At 44.2% G+C, this 18,139-nt stretch overlaps 1 protein-coding gene across 2 annotated transcripts in view; it reads right to left on the reverse strand.

Annotated features, from left to right (window-relative positions):
• The window catches only part of HGF (hepatocyte growth factor), an 85,503-nt gene extending 69,304 nt beyond the window's left edge, over window positions 1–16,199 (reverse strand). For both annotated transcript variants that reach the window (XM_084613216.1, XM_084613215.1), the window contains exons 1-2: window positions 16,033–16,199; window positions 2,260–2,425 (exon numbers count right to left, since the gene is read on the reverse strand). In XM_084613216.1, the coding sequence (XP_084469342.1) occupies window positions 2,260–2,425; window positions 16,033–16,108 (242 nt within the window). In that variant the 5' untranslated portion in view covers window positions 16,109–16,199. The remainder of the gene's footprint in view (window positions 1–2,259; window positions 2,426–16,032) is intronic.
• Window positions 16,200–18,139: the final 1,940 nt, after the last annotated feature.

Raw genomic sequence — 18,139 nt, forward strand, 5'->3', positions numbered from 1 at the left:
AAAAAGTAAATTAGTCTCACAGCTTGACCGGACAGTTTTATCTTATGTACACAGTCAGTTTCATTTTCTGACTGTCACACTCTAGCACAATGCTGAGGATTGGGCTCCCAACTCTAAAGGGGAAAGTTATAATTATATTTATTTCTAAATATTTATTTTTCACTGGCATTAAAGAAATCATGTCGCCCTCTGTGCACTTTATATCAATGCTTAGGGCCAAATGCTATATCAATTGACTTAGGGCCAAAACCAAGACATACCAATTGAGGGCCCTGGATACATAAAATCAGTCCAGTTAATGCTGGATGAGAGGGCTGGTTTCTGGGAGCCGAGGCAAGAACCGTGCATTTTCCGACAGTGCATAGAGCTGTGCATAATGGAAATCTCTGCCTGACACTGTTGAGGGGGAGTTCGGTGGCAGCCTAGGGAAGCAGTAGATGCAGGGCCTATGGATCCATGATTAGGCAGATCTGCGATTCATTCTAGCTCATGAAGCAAGCAAACATCAGAAGCAGGACAGTGCTGCCACTCTGCCAGCTGGATGCAGGATTCCTCCCATCCCCCACTCCTCCCAAGCCCTTGTATATCTCCCCAGTATGCAGCCTTTTTACTCATGCTGTGCACAGAGCAAAGGATTTGCCTCTGAATGAACGCAACAGCCACAGTCGTGATGGAAAATCCTTCACAAATGAGAAAGTAATGAAAAAATATGAGCAGTTCTAGATTATTTTTCATAATGGATTAAAATAACATACATGTATTAACCTACTTTCAGGACACAACAGCCAGAGCAGCCACAACTCATGAATGCTTGAAGCAATTTTCCTGAGCAGATGTAGGAATTTAGCATTGTTCAAAGTCTGGCAGAGTTCAGAAATAATTTTTATATTATGAAACCTAAGTAATTTTATTGTGGGCCCCATATCTGCACTCCTTCAGCTCAGCTCAATGGGCAGGATCCCATGCTGTCTTGAATCTTATGTATGATCTGATCCAGTTCCCACTGAAGACAATGGGAGTTATGACTCTTACTTCAGTGGGAACAGAATTAAGCCCAAAGTCATTTACACCATGTGAATAGTGAGTGTCAGTTGGGTGCAACATGCTACCTACCATTCTCATCAGGAAGCATTTTACACCCCCTGGCATTCATTTCTCACAGGTGTACACAAGGGGCAAGACAGTGGGGTGGGGGAAAGGATCAGACCTAATGAACTTAGGGGCCAGAACTTGTACCACTGTTGATGACTTTCGTGGGAGAAGGACCAGGCTCTATATGAGCTTCTGAAGAAGTGTGTTTTTTACTCATGAAAGTTTATGCCCAAATAAATCTGTTAGTCTTTAAGGTGCCACCAGACTCTTTGTTGTTTCTGCAAGGGAGTTCTCTAAATAAAGCATCTGATCCTGGTCCCATCTGTAGTCAATAGTAAAACTTCCACTGCCATCAGTGTTGGTGGATCCCATTTTCCAGCACAGGAGTTATCTGCATCTCTCCTCTGCAATCATTTTCTTTCATTTGTAGTCACAGTCATAGATTAACACAGGCCAGAGGGAAAATTCAGGTCCAGTGCATAGTGGGCAAAATAGTGTGTTTTATTCCAAAAGAGAATATAGATCAAGCATTACAATAGGCAGGGAAGCAATCAGCAGCATAATGTGTTGAAAAAAAGACAGCAGGCACCTCAGGATATTTATCACTTAGAGTTTTCCATTGTAATTATTATGGAGCTCAAAATGTTTGATCCCATTGTACCAGAGATTCAATGTATATGCCAATGAACTTCAGCCACGCACTTAACTGTGTTCCATGTGTGGAATTCCCATTGAAGTCAACATGAGTAACATGTAAAGAATGAAGGCAGAATATGGCTTAAAGTGGTGCTGCAGCTGTAATAACCATTTTATAAGCAATGGAGAAATTGAGAAAACTCAGACACTCATCTTTAACAAAAACAAATCTAAAACAAGCCATCCACATCTTAATTTGAGCACATTTCTTCAGATCTAGTGTGCAAAAAAAAAAAAATTACAGATTGCACTGGTAAAGAAATCAGAACAACTCTCCAATTTCACGTTAAGGGTTTGAGAAGACCAGAGAATCTCTGACCATGAAGAGCAAGATCCCAGCTGTCAAAACACAAACTTCAGGATATACACTCTATCCAAGATGGCAGTTCCACTGATGTCAATGTAAGTGATGTGCATGGCTAAAGGTCACTTTAATAATGAAACAAAAATATCAAAGATGTAATAACTTACTTGCAAGGGAACGGAAAACCTTTATTCCTGCTGCATCTCTTGGCACATTGTTCTGTCGTGTTTAATAGCTTGGTTTTTCCCACTAGTGATAGGTCTGATTTAATTAGCATAGTCTCGCTTGTCTTTTTGAAGTCATGAAGAGCATTTCTCCTTTTCCCTTTGCCCTCTGTGGAAGAACCCAAGAAAAGAAAAGAAAAGAAAAGAAAAGAAAAGAAAAGAAAAGAAAAGAAAAGAAAAGAAAAGAAAAGAAAAGAAAAGAAAAGAAAAGAAAAGAAAGACCTTTTAGGAGATCAGCCAAGATAATGATTTTACTTGACAATATATAAAGTTTATTAAGAAACCAAACCCACATCAGCCCCCGTAGCATGGAGGGGGAAATATCACTTGTAGTCATTGATCTGCATTCGTTCAAACATAGAGATCTTTTAAAAATACAGCAGATAATTTCAGATAAACAATTGTATAAGATATTAGTCTACAAAACTAGAAAAGAGTTGGTGCCAGGAGTACATCACCTTATATTTCATGCTTTACTTTCCTATTTCTCCTTTTGTACTTTTTTTCTCTCCTCTCTACAAGTTGAAGCAATGCATGTTACAAAAGATGCTCAGCAGCAATTAGATTACAAAAGAGGTTCTCTAGAGCCTGTTAATTTTTGCAAATATAGGCCTGATTCATCATTACCTTGCACCATGTGTAGGTTATTTGTGCCAGTGCAAGGTGAGTTTAAAATACTACTGGGTCAGGATGGTAGCGTTTTACATTCATTGTGCAATGGTGTAAATGACTACACAAGAGGCAGGACAGCAGAGAATCAGGCCCCATGTCTCAGAACAGACTTCCACCAACTACAGGAGGGTTCCCAGGAGCCCCTGATTAAAAGTCCACCATGCCGTTATATGGAAGGCTATGATGAGTTCACTCCTTCACTGGATGTTGCTCAGGCAACCATCCAAGAGACGAATTACCCCTTGGGCTCCTCAAAATAGTTTGAAAAGGGTTGGGTTGGTTTGTTTTTGCATTTAGATCAGATTTCACCAAGCTTCAGGTATTAAAAACAGAATTCTCAGAGAGAGGGCAACCCTCCTGCAACAAATCCCTCCAGAACCTTCACACTGCCATCTCCCTCTCTTTTCCAACTGCACAAGTTGAACAATGGACTATAGCTACATATATAATATATTCATTTATTTTTCAGGGAGAAATTACAATCATTGCCAGGAATGGGCAGGTTAATATAGACTTATTTTACCAATGGTGCTGATTACACTCCTGGGTTGTTGTTGTTATGTGAAAAAGCTTTTGTTTAAAATGAAAATATTAATAGATTCCCTAGTTCCGCACTTCTTTTTCTGTAGCTCCTGTATTCAAAGGGCACAGAATTAATCACATGCTAAGGGGTAAAATTTATGGAGAGCCCCTTGTTAAAATATCCACAGTGCATCACTGGTACCTATTTTCCCTTTATTGTGTAAAATCAGGCAGCTGAAATGAAGTTGCCTTTTCCACAATACTGATTCTAAAGTCAGTGCACTGCAACACACATTTCAGTCTCATGAGCCAGAACTACCACAGGAAAGTGATCCTTTTAAACAAAAGGTGGTAAAATGTTGAAAACGCATATCTTATAAGATTTCTTTATTATTGCTGAATTAGTTAAATAGCACCTGAGCCAAGATCTCTATGACAAATGAAGGTGAGAATCCATTCAGTAATATCAAAGTATTTCTTTCTGGTTTCTGCTGATAACATTTCCCATCCACCGATAAGTGTCATAATCATAAATCCGTGTGATAATGGATTCTTAAACTGTCACTAGCTAGCATGAGAGAGCTAGATAAAAAAGTGAAGTAGCTTAGCTTAGCCTAAAAGTAATGGAACATTGTTTTGTTTTGTTTTCTAAATGAACTGTTGTCCAAAGAGGATTAAGAGTTTGATCCAGCAATTTCAAACAACCTGATTTACTTTAGATCTGAAACAACTACACTCTGTGGCCCTGATTGCAATCCAAGAGGAAAGGATCAAATAAATCCTTTGTGTAACTCCATTACAGCTAACAGAGCTATACCAGAGATGAATTTTAACCATGAATGCTTATAATTCTAGTAATAAAAAAAAACAGAAATAGTTAAATGAGAGCATGAACTTTTACTTTAAAAATAATAAAACAGAGTCATTGCATAATCTTAAATAATTCTCAAGAAATGTTCTCTATGAGATTAGGGCCTCTCAAATGTTGGGCTGTAATCAGTAAATGATGTACGGCATGTAGGATGGCCACTGCTGCATCTCCAGAAAACAGGACATCCCCTCAGTTGCCCCACCTGCCAGCATGATTTCGCACACACTGTGTGTGCAAGCCACACCAGAGAGGACAGAGTGTCATGCTCTATAAAATGGTATCTTCTGTGTGTGATAGCAGATAAAACCACTTCCAGTTTTATGTCAGTACTTGATGTGGACAAACCATACAAAAACAGGACTGTCCATCTTAAAACTGAATGAATGGCTTGCCTAGCCACATGTAATTACAATTCATCCCTACTCTCTAAACTCTGAGTAACCTAAACTCCTGGTTAACTGAGAACGGCTTATTTCCCTGTATTGCCTATACTGAAGAATGTTTTTTACTGAGCAAGTCAAAAATGTATAACGTGAGTAGCACTGAAGATCCACAACTCTGAAGGTGAATTTTGTAGGAGCAGTGCTACGTAGCTCAGCAGAAATCTAACCATGCAGAGCTTAGATACCTCATAAGTAAGGCCCTACTTGAATTGAGGGATGATTGTTAAAAAATTGCAGCTGAGTTGCGGACAAGTCATGCAAAATTATGGAAAAGTAATAATTTATTATTTGCAGTAATAAAGTCCATTATTACTTTCCCGTGATTTTCTCGTCAACCACCCAGAGCTGAGAGCGGAGGCTTCTGCTGTCGGCCAGCAGGGGCTGAGAGCGGGGAGTTTCTGCTCTCAGCCCTGGGGTGGCCAGGGCTCCCACTGTCAGTCCCATACATGGCGAGGCTCCTGTTGTCAAAATTGCAGTAGAAGCGTAATATTGCGGAATGCTCAAATTCCGCAATATCGTAAGTTAAGTAGGCAGCTTCAGTCTTCTACAGTTTACCTTCACTACCAAACAAGATGTTGGGTTTTGGTCTGGTTTTGATTTTTTGTTTGTTTATCTAAACAAGATAACTATCTCCTGTCAGTCCTCTTCTTGTACAATCCAGGTGTAAACAAGGCAACCTCAACAAAATGGTAGTTTTACTTCAATGTAGCTTATGGAGGTAAACCTAGGGGGCAGAGAAGGACCTATGGATTACCTTGACCATCTACAGGAACACAAAGCTACCTTGTCTACATTAGGATTTTACAATAAAATAGCTCTCTTTGTAAAAAAATTTTAAAAACACCTTTTTTTTCTACTGTAGACACAGCCATACAGTACACAGCCACAGAGTAACTTCAGACTGTAGAGCAGAACTGAAGCTCTCCAGCAACCTCCATTTAGTCAAATCTCCAGTTTTTACTGAGTTTTCATATATCCTCCAAGGTTTCCATAAAATGAGGGTTCATAATTTTACTTGGGAATGTTGCCAATGCTTACGACTTTATTTCTTCCAAGTTGTAATGAAGAGATACTGCAGAGGGTAAAATCCTCCACACTGCTACATGTGCCAAGGCGATAGATACTGGAGATCTACAACACATTTCCACCAATAGCAAACTAGACCAAGTCATTCAAAAATGTCAAGAATATTTTGATCCACACAAGAATGTCACTTGGGAAAGGCACATTCTCACTACAAGACACCAGCTGCCAGGTGAGATCATTGATCATTATGTGAATGATAACGATCACAGACACAAGTAATCAAACTAAGTTACCTGACTTTGAACAGTTAACTGATGGACTAATTAGAGAGTAAATTATTTGTGGTATTACTGATAACCAGTTCAAAGTAGGATTAAGAAAAGAACTTACCTTTGCAAAGAACAGTAATTAAATGGCTAATGTAAACTATGCTTCCCAAATGAATTGAGAAGCAACCAATGAAAGGACAGAACTGCATCTAATTAAAAATGTTCACTGAGGCACAGAGGCAGAATAAACAAATGGCAAAGATTATATTTGTTTGGAATAAATGTGAAAACAACCAGAGTATATGATGCAAATTGTCCAACAAAAGAGCAACCATTCTGCAAGAGAATGCCACGAATTGCAAAAGAAATACAAAGGCAAAATACGTTAACAAATATACAGCTGAAGGAGAAAGCCGTATGGTGATGATGTAGAAACAAAGTTTCCTGATTAGGTCTCAATAACATTTACAGTGCAAGTGTAATCCACACACCTCCTGGTGTGGTGTTCTGTCCCATCTAGTGGCACCAAGACCACTTAGAGAGAGAGATTAATGAGTTTGCTCAAGCCTCAGCTAACAGGCAGCTGGCTTTTAGCTCTTGTGGTAGAGGCTCATGAACTAAGCTCCAGAGGTTCCCAGTTTGATCCCGCCGACGCAAGATTTTGTATAATCTTGTTGGTGTTACACAAGATTACGCAAAAGACCAGTTTCTGACAAAACAAATAGATGACCAAACATAGATTTCAAAATAGGCACTGGAGCTGAGTGCAGTATATACAGTGATAGCACTCTGTTAAAATAAAAAGCATATTTGATAATGCACACAAAATGAGCCAATGTGGCAGAGCCACACTGGCCTGTTTATATAAGAAGAGATAGCAGTCACTAGAGTTTGAAACTATGCAACACAAATACCAGATTTGCGTTGAAGAACAGTCTGCAAATACAGATGATCAAATGAGTAGTCTACTAGTCTACAAAACAAGATGCAAAATATATTCTTAAAGAATTCAATGAGGTTTTTAAAGGGACTAGAATCTACTAGGATATACATCCTGAGTATATCATATATTGATACAGGTTCCAGCCTGCCACCACAAATACATATAGAAAGTAAAAGCTAAATTTGACCAGACAGCAAAATTAGACATTATTGAAAGAATTCTGACAACAACCGATTGGGTTAACAACATAGTCATAATAAAATCAAACATGTTAAAGATTTGTGCAGAGTCAAAAATTTTTAACAGTGTCATCAAACATGGTATGAGAAGGTCATTCCTTGACTACTAAATTCAGAACTGTTCAGTTTTGGATGTAAGCCACAGTTTTTGGCAGACGCAGATCAATGGAGAAAGTATAATAATTAGCCTTTTCTACATCCCTTTTGGTAGATATGTTTAAGTGACTTCCCTTTAGAATTGTTTCAGCACTAGAGACGTCCCAGAGCTTTGAGTATATGGATGAAATGAATAATTGCCCATGAATGCTGGTTTGGGTCAAAAATGATCAGCACAAAGAGAAGTTGCATAATGTTCTGCAATGTGCCAAAGAAAAAAAATTTAAATCAAATACGAAAAAATGCCAGATTGGGTTCAGTGACATTAGTTATGTAAGACACCAGCTTGGTGAAAAAAGCATTTGCCCAGACCCAAGAAAATGGAGACAATTGTACAAGGAGGCCATACAGAGATTCATCCCTAGCTTGTCTTAATGTCTACACTACGAAATTAGGTCGATTTTATAGAAGTCAATTTTTAGAATTTGATTTTATACAGTCGATTGCGTATGTCCACACTAAGCGCATTAAGTCGGCAGAGTGCATCCTCACTACCATGGCTAGGATCAACTTACGGAGTGGTGCACTGTAGGTAGCTATCCCACAGTTCCCAGAGTCTCCACCACCCATTGGAATTCTGGGTTAAGCTCCCAATGCCTGATGGGGCAAAAACATTGTCACGGGTGGTTTTGGGTACATGTCATCAGTAGCCCCTCCCTCTGTGAAAGCAACAGCAGACAATTGTTTCACGCCTTTTTTCCTGGGTTACCGGTGCAGACGCCATACCACGGCAAGCATGGAGCCCACTCAGCTCACTGTCACCGCTTCTGTTGTGGTCAAGTCTACTGTGGGGGCTGCTGTGATCCAAGAAGCCAATGCAATCATTGCCGTTCTGTTATAAAGTGTAGTGGCTCTGGGAAATGTGCGGGCCTTTTTAGATTTTAGGTATATCATATTCCTGTCCTTTGTCACTCATGACAAAGTCTTGCAGCCGTACATTCCAGTCCGGTCAGTGCTGTAACACCCCATAGCACTTCTGTGGTTGACACATGTAACAGCTCCAGGGCTCTTGCTCTTTTCCCTTGGCTGAGGTACCTTGCCCTACCAGGACCTCCAAGCATTCGACACAGAAGCATCTGCAGCAGCTGGCATTGCTACACAGCAGCAGCTCCTGGGTGCCTTCACAGCAGACGGTGCAGTAGGACTGCTAGCCGTCCTCATCCATGGTGTATGGCTCCACCGCTTCCACTGCAACTCTGCTCTCCTGCGAGCTGGAAGCTTCTGCCTCAGGCTGCTCTCCCAGCCGGCAGCACCGCGCGGTTGCACCTACCCCAGCCTACCCCTTGCTCCCATGGCTCATGAAACCTGGACAGTAGTAAGGAGCAGTTCAACCATAGGCTGCGCAAGAGTGCAGAATGGTGATAGCATGTGTCTCTTTGGATGTTTACAAGCTCACTGGTGCTGTTGGTCAGACCTCAGCTCAACCAACATTCCCATTGTTATTGCTGCTTGCTGTGTGCTCCATAGTATCTGTGAGAGTAAGGGGGAGATGTTTATGGCGGGGTGGGAGGTTGAGGCAAATTGTCTGGCGTCCAGTTTTGAGCAGCCAGACACCAAGGCGATTAGAAAATCACAGCAAGGTGCTCTGTACATCAGAGAGGCTTTGAAAACTAGTTTCATGACTGGCCAGGCTTCAGTGTGACAGTTGTGTGTGTTTGTCCTTGATGCAAACCCACCCCCTTTGTTGATTTGAATTCCCTGTAAGCCAAACACCCTCCCCACTTTGAAATAAAGTAACTGTTGTTTTGAAATCATGCATTCTTTCTTTATTAATTAAAAAAAATGAGATAACGGACAAGGTAGCCCGGGTGGGGTGGAGGAGGAGGGAAGGACAAGGCCACATTGCTTATTGTAGCCACACTAAAAATCAAACTGTTTGAATGACAGCCTTCTGTTGCTTGGGCCATCCTCTGGAGTGGAATGTCTGAGTACCGGAGCCTCCCCCACCCCACGTTCTTGGGCATCTGGGTGAGGAAGCTATAGAACATGGGAAGGAGGATAGGCGGTTATACAGTGGATGCAGCGGAGGTCTGTGCTCTTGTTGGCTTTCCTGCAGCTCCAACAGATGCTTCGTTATGTCCGTTTGCTCCCCCAACAGATGCTTCATCGTGTCCGTTTGCTCCCCCGTTAGCCTCAGGATCGTGTCCTGCGTCCACTCTTTGCGCTCTCTTAATTCTTTACTGGCCTCTGCCACTGAATGCCTCCACGCATTAAGCTGTGCCCTATCAATGCGGGAGGACTCCATGAGCTCGGAAAACATGTAATCGCAAGTGTGTTTTTTTCACCTTCTAATCTGCGATAACCTCAGGGACGGAGATGATAGGGGGAGTGTAGAAACATTCTACGTCTACAATTCTGGGGGGACTGCATGGTCACCTGTGCTGCTGAGTTCACCATGCTGATCAAACAGGAAATGAAATTCAAAATTTCCTGGGGCTTTTCCTGTGTACCTGGCTAGTTCATTGGAGTTCAAAGTGCTGTCCAAAGTGGTCACAATGGAGCACTCTGGGATAGCTCCCAGAGGCCAATACCATTGATTTCGTCCGCACTATGCCAAATTCGACCCAGCAAGGTTGATTTTAGTGCTACTCCCCTCGTCGGGAACGAGTACAGAAGTCGATTTTAAGAGCCCTTTAGATCGACAGAACGGGGTCGGTTGTGTGGACAAACTCATTTTTAAATCGACCTAATGCGGCTAAATTCGACCTAACCCCATAGTGTAGACCAGGCCATAGTTAAGTGCTTCCCACAGAATGCTGCTTGAAGACAATTGTCATAAATATAAAGGGAAGGATAAACCCCTTTGAAATCCCTCCTGGCCAGGGGAAAGCTCCTCTCACCTGTAAAGGGTTAAGAAGCTAAAGGTAACCTCGCTGGCACCTGACCAAAATGACCAATGAGGAGACAAGATACTTTCAAAAGCTGGGAGGAGGGAGAGAAACAAAGGGTCTGGGTCTGTCTGTAGTCGTCTTGGCCGGGGACAGAACAGGAATGGAGTCTTAGAACTTTTAGTAAGTAATCTAGCTAGGTATGTGTTAGATTATGATTTCTTTAAATGGCTGAGAAAAGAATTGTGCTGAATAGAATAACTATTTCTGTCTGTGTATCTTTTTTGTAACTTAAGGTTTTGCCTAGAGGGGTTCTCTATGTTTTTGAATCTAATTACCCTGTAAGATATCTACCATCCTGATTTTACAGGGGGGATTTCTTTATTTCTATTTACTTCTATTTTTTATTAAAAGTCTTCTTGTAAAACACTGAATGCTTTTTCATTGTTCTCAGATCCAAGGGTTTGGGTCTGTGGTCACCTATGCAAATTGGTGAGGCTTTTTATCCAACATTTCCCAGGAAAGGGGGGGTGCAAGTGTTGGGAGGATTGTTCATTGTTCTTAAGATCCAAGGGTCTGGGTCTGTAGTCACCTAGGCAAATTGGTGAGGCTTTTTACCAAACCTTGTCCAGGAAGTGGGGTGCAAGGTTTTGGGAAGTATTTTGGGGGGAAGGACGCGTCCAAACAGCTCTTCCCCAGTAACCAGTATTAGTTTGGTGGTGGTAGCGGCCAGTCCAAGGATAACGGATGTAATATTTTGTACCTTGGGGAAGTTTTGACCTAAGCTGGTAAAGATAAGCTTAGGAGGTTTTTCATGCAGGTCCCCACATCTGTACCCTAGAGTTCAGAGTGGGGGAGGAACCGTGACATGGTGGCAGCGGTGGGATTAACCTGAAATCATTTTGAGATCCAGTTGAGATTTTTTGAACTAGAAATACAGATTTTAAAAAGGAATTTTTAGGAAGTCCAGAAAGCAGCTTTGAAACTGAAAGCAGCTCGGTTTCTCTCTGCTTTGTGGCCAAGCAGAGACAAAAGGGGTTTATCCTTCCCTTTATATTTATGACAACAATACAGAATGGCACTGGAATAATTTTAATTTCCAAAGTTTTCTCTTGCCAAAAAAGGGTGCTGACAAAGCATAGGTGCTTCTGTAACAACAATCTGGAAAAAACAAACATATATGTTTTTTCCTTATTTTTGTGCTTTACAGTTGCTTTTGAGACGGAGGGAGAAAGGAGGGAGATTGTTTTTTGTTTATTGTTCATTACTATTTTTTTATTTTACCAGTGACTCCTTCCTACAACAGGTATCTCAGTAGAAGGCACCAGGATTAACCTTTTATTAGAAACCTGACTTTCAAATTCAGTAAGCCCCGTCTTCACAACTCATATGTACACAGTACCAAAGTCCATTAGACTGAAAATAATGGTAACAGCCAATATTGTGTTCTAAAGTCAGATGGTATATACATAGAAGTGCTGTCCTTAGCCTCGCACTGTAAAATGAGTCTTTTCTTTTGAGAGCTGTAGCCCTTCAAAGCACTGTATTTACCACAGAAATAAATCCCCCCCATGTCACACTACCGTCCACAGTGAAAGCCACCATCTTTACAAGCATTTGGTGTCTCTTTCACCTCCAGCAGTGTGTTGTGTACATCCTTCTGGAAGAGGAGCTTGGTGGTTGCTGGGTATGCAAGGCAATGGCAAAGGGTGCAAGGAAGCCCACCTCCCCCATTCTAGAATCCCTGCATACTGGGCAGCCACGGAGTGGTTGGGGAGCAGAGCCACTGTTCCATGCTAGCACTGGCCTCACCAAGATGAGGTGGGGGTGAAAACAGGGAACGTGACCCACCCCTTTTCATGCTTTCTAGAAGACTTGCTCAGTGAGCGCAGACAGTGTGTGCTGCTTCCATTTAGAAGATGGCAAAGCTGTCGCTGTAATGTGTTCTTCCTGAGTGATCCAGCAGGAATTCCAGCTATGTCGGTCCTCTGGATGTTGCTACTGCAGGGTAGCCCCCAACGTGAATGCTGGGGGAGAAGTACAAGTCTCTAAACCCACCCTTACAAACAGAATTGTAAAACTCCTCTGCAGGGTCCAGGGAGAATGCCATTAAGTTGACTGCTCTCCAACTATGGTAGGACAGGCCCTTGCCTCCTGACTTCCAATCCTGTATCGTCCCTGCAAAGCCATCCTTCCTCTCCTTCACAAGGTTTAGAAGGATATAAATTGCATGTAATACTCAGAAAAAAAAAAGACTCGGAGGAAAGATGTCATCCTCTGGAGAGAGGATGCACATTTCCCTCCCAACTCTGGCCTCAGTTAAAGTATTATCTTAATAAGAGATAAGCTTCTCCACTAAGAGGCTTTTCTTTCTTTGACTTCAGAGCACATTTTTCCAGTTTGTATGCAACATCCTAATCTCAAGTCTTTTTATTCTATTTTTCTCTGGTTATGTTGCTCACAAAAATGGCATTAATGGAAACAAAAAATCTGTTAAGTAGGGTAAATGCATGAGAGCAAAACAAGAAGCCATTGGCATACTGTGCCAAATGGATTCTATTAACCAGAAGGAATACAGTCTTCAAACTGGCAGAGTTTTGCATTGCTGATGGCATATTATATAATGATTATTCACAAGTAGGGAGTGAAAAGAATAAATTACATTAGATTTGTAAAATACATGCAGTTATGCAAGCCACGGGGACACACAACACTCCTATGGCTACCAATATTTGTATAAAGCATTTTTAATTAAAAAAACAAAATGTTCTCCCACATCTTGAATACACCTGCACCTCATATTCTTTTAATCTCATGTGACCTACAGAAAATGCTGTAAAACTTGGTGTTAAGAAAAATGCTAGATTAAAGACCTCTTCATGGGAAAATCTGATGCATTTTTATAAATCTTTCATTCCCAATTTTACATGTACTAATTTGTGTTCCATAAAAATGGGGGTCATTTTAGTTCAACAGCTTTTATTGAGCTAAGCAGTCTGTTTTTAACAGAGTAAAAGACGTACTGACTGGGAATACTGGGATGTTATTAAGAATATCTAAATAGGCTGAATATCAGGGAGGAAAAAAGTTCCTCAGGAAAGTTATTAGCTTATAGACTAGTCTCTCAGTGTAAATGATAGATACCTACAGAATACTGCAAACGGAGAACAGCTGGCTAGTAAGAACTTTACATATTTATCTTATTCATCTGTTCTTATCTTATTATTTATATATTTTAAAAAAATCAGACCTCTCATAATGGACATAGCTGGCTCACATCAACACATTCTCAGTATTGTATTCTTCACTCTCTCTCTCTCTTTCCCACTGACATATCCTTACTTCTGAGTCCTGCAAGTCAGAGACTCTTGTGTTCATACAGAACCTAGTATGTTGGACCGCCAAGGTTTAATTTGGGCTTATAGGTACCACCATAATACAAATAATACATAATACAAATAAACCTTATAGCTTGACACATTTAACATCAACAGAATAGGGACATTCATATATTAGCAGGTAGGTTGATCTGAAGATATAAGAAGTCTCCTCTATCTCTAAGTTCTAATACACAAATCAAAAAGAAACTCTTCAGAAATGAAGCTAACGCATTTAATATTTTTTTCAGAGTGTACAGGGCCTCTTAAAAATCTCCAGTAAAATAAAAACCTCAATGGAGAAATTATTCAAGGAGAAGTCTTAGTATATGAAAAAAACAATATATTTTAAAAAAATTAATGGCACAATTTTCCCTCATGTATCTTGTTCTCACAGGAATTTAAAGTTTGGCTTTTTTGATGAAACTCAAGCTCTTCTTGAAAATAGGAATTAAAAAAGCAAAACAAACAGAATCAAGGCTCCGAGCTGTCCAATAGTGGTGAGTGGCAAGACTCATCTTCTTTGTCCAATAGGATGGATACAATATTAAAGTGAGGGCAGAGGGGGTTGGAAGGGGGGTGAAAACGGAGAGATGTTGCTGAGACATGGAAAGGTCACCATTTTTCAAAGAGGGTGCAACTCAATGGAATGGAAACTATGAGGCACATGCAGAAGGGAAATAGTACAAAGAAGTGTACTAACATGGGCCTATAACCAGAATACCTGCTGAGCAAGCCTCACAACACTGAAATCAATGGAAGTAGAGGGCACACAACACTTCTCGTGAAATGTTCAGCACCTTGCAGAATTAGGCTCTTATCTTAGAAGAATATGACAGGATCAATTGAAGGTGATACCAACAGCGTATTTGTGACTTGCACATTCAAAACACAAAATAATCAATTATTTGTGCAATTCATTATCACTTTTTCGTTTTTAAGAAGGCATTGGATCCCTCCTGGAGATATATCGGAGGATCACAGAATCGAGCCCCAGGTCTGGACAGCCAGTGAGTTCTTGAGATTATCTATATTTAGAGGGGGTTCACTGTGTAAACTCTGCTTACCAACTACAAGCTTTTGGGAAACAGCAGCTGCTTCCTCCAAGACACCACAGTGCAACTGCAGTCTACAAAGCAGCTATTTGTTCATTATGCCTTCAGAACCTGTCCCACAACTCCACGCTCTCTATGTGTGTCTTTGCTGGACCTCTTCATTGTTTATCTGCCCTTCTGCTCTCTGCAGATATATTGCCCACTTTGCTGGCAGATCTTCTCCCTGAGTTGCATGTTAGCTTTTCTTTCTGTCTGTCTAGCAGAGTAGCAGTCTGTCTTTTACTGCTTTGGGGAAGGAAGGAAGGAAGGAAAGGTTTGTGGAAATCTTTGTAAAACATTATTCCTCAAGTGCCTCACCGAAGAGCCAATAGGAATGCAAAGCCAGTCCCTCCGCTATCAAAAGGAGCACTTCAGAAAATAAATTCAACTAGACAGCTTCCAAGAATTGATTGCTTATTATTGTTCACTTCTAGCACCTTCCACACCCCCAGTTTAATCAGGAACTGAATTGAGATACTAATGAAATTAGAATTAATTCACGCTTAGAAATAGCGTATTCCTGCTGCTGAATGTGCAGGAAGACATGCCTGCTATTTGGACAGTGACTCCAAACCACATACTATCATATGTTTTGGATGTTCGTTATCTCACAGTTATTTAATCTATTACTGTGCAATAAAGTACAGATGTTTCTTCTTGCCCTGATAACAGCTGAGAGTTCCAAGAAGCAATCATGAAATATTCTCTACCATTTTTGGTTCATCCAGCTCCCTGTCTGTCCTGAGACACCCCTAAATGTGGGGAAGAGTGAGAAGGTAATGGTAGCTCAGAAGCCCAGAGCTAAACCGCACATACAGGCTGTTCGTGCAAAGAATATACACAGAAATACACAAACACAATGAAAAATCATTGGCACAGATAGTATAATATTTCATACACTACTGCCTTTCACACAAAAGATCCCTAGTGCTCAGAAACTATTCTCCGGGAGAAAGGATAAGATCCATCCTCCCTCCTTCAGTGCAATGTGCCTGCAGCTTTAAACTTGCCAGAGCAGAAGGCTTGTTCCACTAGAAGTGACACTTGGTTTACAGCTCACCATTTCTGTTCTGCAGCCATCCGGGAAGGAGTAGGTAGGTGTGTTTGTTTTACTGAGGTAAGGATGGTGGGGGTGGAGATTTTTCGCCTCTCTCTGTATCATTTCCCAAAGGTTTGTAAATAGTGCACATTTCCACCCACCATAATAAATGGGAAAAGGAAAGAAAAGGACGCAGAAAAGAGAGATCGCTGGCAAAAAGTGAGACAAAAAACTAACCTGCCAAAGGGATGGTGACGGGAAGCAGCAGCAGCAGACAGAGCAGCAGGACCGGCAGGAGTTTGCTGGCCCACATGCTGCCGCTGGGCTGCCCCAGCAGCTCGCAGGGAGGAGGAGAGGAGATGGCTGGTGGAAGGACCCCTGTGCACAGTCGGTCACTAGAGGAGGCTGAGTGAGCCGCGCTGCTTTTTATTGCGATGATCTAAGTTTGTTGTGTGATTAACTGGAAAGATCTGAGTCCCAACTCCCTCTTACGGTAAGAGATTGTTTAACAACATCCCCTCTGCCTCCTCTCCCCCTCCCCTGCACCCAGCCGCAGCTGCCTCCTTCCCTCCCCCCAGCCAGCCAGCAGGCAGCTCCTGCGGCAAAGGGGTGCAGGGCGCCCAGGCGAGCTGCATCGCCCGGTGCAGGGGGGCTGGCAGGGCGCTCACCCGGGGCGGGGAGCCCGGGGGCAGCGCCGCGCTCCAGGGTCCTGACCCGGTCCTGACCCGGCTCGACTCACTGGGAGCTTTGCCTGGTCTCCAGCGGCCCGGGTCCCAGGACCGGCCTGGAGCGCGCGGCAAAGGCCGGACTGGGGCCCGCGGAGTGTTACATGGGAACCCAGGTCTGCCCCAAAGCGGTGTGTGGGCAGCAGCCGGGCTCCCCTGCCGCCACGCTTCACCCGGACCCTCCCCACATAACCCCTGCCTCACCTGTGACCAGACCGCCCCCCCTTCTCGCACCAACAGCCGGACCCCCCCCCCGCTTCCCATCTCACCTGCAGCCAGACCCCCCCCCGTATCCCCTGCCTCACCTGTGACCAGACCGCCCCCCCTTCTCGCACCAACAGCCGGACCCCCCCCCGCTTCCCATCTCACCTGCAGCCAGACCCCCCCCCCCGTATCCCCTGCCTCACCTGTGACCAGACCCCCCCCTTCTCGCACCAACAGCCGGACTCCCCCCGCTTCCCATCTCACCTGCAGCCAGACCCCCCCCCCGTATCCCCTGCCTCACCTGTGACCAGACCCCCCCCTTCTCGCACCAACAGCCGGACCCCCCCCGCTTCCCATCTCACCTGCAGCCAGACCCCCCCCCGTATCCCCTGCCTCACCTGTGACCAGACCCCCCCTTCTCGCACCAACAGCCGGACCCCCCCCCGCTTCCCATCTCACCTGCAGCCAGACCCCCCCCGTATCCCCTGCCTCACCTGTGACCAGACCCCCCCCTTCTCGCACCAACAGCCGGACCCCCCCCGCTTCCCATCTCACCTGCAGCCAGACCCCCCCCCCCGTATCCCCTGCCTCACCTGTGACCAGACCCCCCCCTTCTCGCACCAACAGCCGGACCCCCCCGCTTCCCATCTCACCTGCAGCCAGACCCCCCCCCCCCCGTATCCCCTGCCTCACCTGTGACCAGACCCCCCCCTTCTCGCACCAACAGCCGGACCCCCCCCGCTTCCCATCTCACCTGCAGCCAGACCCCCCCCCCCGTATCCCCTGCCTCACCTGTGACCAGACCCCCCCCTTCTCGCACCAACAGCCGGACCCCCCCCGCTTCCCATCTCACCTGCAGCCAGACCCCCCCCGTATCCCCTGCCTCACCTGTGACCAGACACCCCCCCTTCTCGCACCAACAGCCGGACCCCCCCCCGCTTCCCATCTCACCTGCAGCCAGACCCCCCCCCGTATCCCCTGCCTCACCTGTGACCAGACCCCCCCCCTTCTCGCACCAACAGCCGGACCCCCCCCGCTTCCCATCTCACCTGCAGCCAGACCCCCCCCCGTATCCCCTGCCTCACCTGTGACCAGACCCCCCCCCTTCTCGCACCAACAGCCGGACCCCCCCCGCTTCCCATCTCACCTGCAGCCAGACCCCCCCCGTATCCCCTGCCTCACCTGTGACCAGACCCCCCCTTCTCGCACCAACAGCCGGACCCCCCCCGCTTCCCATCTCACCTGCAGCCAGACCCCCCCCCGTATCCCCTGCCTCACCTGTGACCAGACCCCCCCTTCTCGCACCAACAGCCGGACCCCCCCCGCTTCCCATCTCACCTGCAGCCAGACCCCCCCCCGTATCCCCTGCCTCACCTGTGACCAGACCGCCCCCCCTTCTCGCACCAACAGCCGGA

This window comes from Lepidochelys olivacea (assembly GCF_965140295.1).
Source record: "Lepidochelys olivacea isolate rLepOli2 genome assembly, chromosome: 1".
NCBI lineage: Eukaryota > Metazoa > Chordata > Testudines > Cheloniidae > Lepidochelys > Lepidochelys olivacea.